At 38.6% G+C, this 1,473-nt stretch overlaps 1 protein-coding gene and 1 long non-coding RNA gene across 2 annotated transcripts in view; one reads left to right on the top strand and one right to left on the bottom strand.

Annotated features, from left to right (window-relative positions):
• acot18 (acyl-CoA thioesterase 18) overlaps window positions 1-1,473 on the top strand; it is a 446,653-nt gene that overhangs the window by 1,451 nt on the left and 443,729 nt on the right. The window contains 2 exon segments of the mRNA XM_071582417.1: window positions 206-297; window positions 300-401. Of these exon segments, the coding sequence (XP_071438518.1) occupies window positions 206-297; window positions 300-401 (194 nt within the window).
• LOC107597017 (uncharacterized) overlaps window positions 408-1,473 on the bottom strand; it is a 25,894-nt gene continuing 24,828 nt past the window's right edge. The window contains exon 3 of the long non-coding RNA XR_001610423.1: window positions 408-609. This is a non-coding gene — a long non-coding RNA (uncharacterized lncRNA). The remainder of the gene's footprint in view (window positions 610-1,473) is intronic.

Below are 1,473 nucleotides of genomic sequence, written 5' to 3'. Positions count from 1 at the left end.
ATTTTTACAAAAGTAGGTTGAAACGGTGTTAACTAAGGGAGGAAGGAGGAGAACTGATATTTGGATATTGCTATTATTTTTTTGTTTCAATAGAACATGCAAGCACAATATTTGGAGAATGTACAGTTATTTTTATTACAACAACAGTTTATAGTAACCACGGCAGTTAAGTCACTTTTTAACCTCTCATGTAATCTCTGTATAGGACTGTGAGCACTCAGAATGGGACACGCCCACTGCTCTCTGTCCAGCCCAGTCGAGGGCTGGTAGATGAGAAGTTTCAGATTGTTGTGACAAACTAAAACAAGAGGTGACGCTACACTCTCTGCATCAGTCAGAAGACAATGACTTCTGGGAGGCATTTGGACAGTACATCAGTGATGAACACGGGACAGTGACAGGTGCATAGTACAGTCTGATGCATGACCTCTACAAAAATTACAACCTGATACATTGTTGTGAAGGAAAACCAAGCTTCTGCTCATTCTGGATCATCTCTAGAGGTTAAGTTGCACTTTAGTATTGTAGGCAGTGGTCATCTGATGGGTTGGCAGAGATTACAAGGTGCTCAATCTTCAAAACGTTGAGCTCGAGATTACTCACCATCATCTAAGTCAAGATGTCAGAAGCAAAAAAAAAAGGCTACGGTCATGATTTGGGTACATCATCTAGGTTCTAAAGAGCTTCGCCAAGCTGGTCTTTCAGCCCTAACCAGGCTGACCACCAACCAACTGATTGGACCATCTAATGTCCATAACTTACATACAATAAATGACCTTAGGTTAGTAACTATGTAAGGCTCTATGTAAGTTAGTAACTATGTAAAACCTTTTCATAGGTTCACCTGATGCTACGTCAGTAGCTGACATTACCCAGGTGTGACAGTTTTCTGAAGAATGTATAGAAACCATAGGTTTTCCCCCAGACCAGAGCCAATCATGATTTCGTCTGGGAGACGTTTTCTGTAAGCAACTTACAGAAAACTTACAACTTACAAAAAGCAAATAGTCACAGAGCTGACAATATTTATATAATGCCACATTTGCTAACTAAAAACATTTTAAATAGTTTCATTTTATGTTAATTTAATGCTAACTGCTAGAAAATAACACCAGTTGTGTGAAATGTAGTAAATGTTTCAAACTCTAGGCCCAGAGTGGCTAATTGGGAGACTCCGCAGTGGGCTGTTCTGTTTATTATAAGCACACACTGAAGTTATGCTGTCGTTCTCGTTCCCAGCATGCTTTGCAGAGGACTAGATAAGGAGAATAAATGTTGAAATGAAGTGTTATTATATGTGTTCTTTACTGAAAGGAAAGACCTGCTAGTGTTTAAAGCTGTTATGTTTGACATTTAAGAGTTTCTGTTGTTTGAGTTTTTGTTGTTAACATTATGCTGAAGAGTAGACCACATGAAGGTAAACACTACATTAATTCTATGAGCAATGACTGTCCTAATACCAGTGACAAGTAA

The sequence above is a fragment of the Sinocyclocheilus grahami genome, unplaced genomic scaffold (assembly GCF_001515645.1).
Source record: "Sinocyclocheilus grahami isolate Dianchi unplaced genomic scaffold, SAMN03320097.WGS_v1.1 scaffold226.1, whole genome shotgun sequence".
NCBI lineage: Eukaryota > Metazoa > Chordata > Actinopteri > Cypriniformes > Cyprinidae > Sinocyclocheilus > Sinocyclocheilus grahami.
Note: the sequence above shows the minus strand (reverse complement) of the source record. Positions and strands in the feature narration are given on the sequence as shown.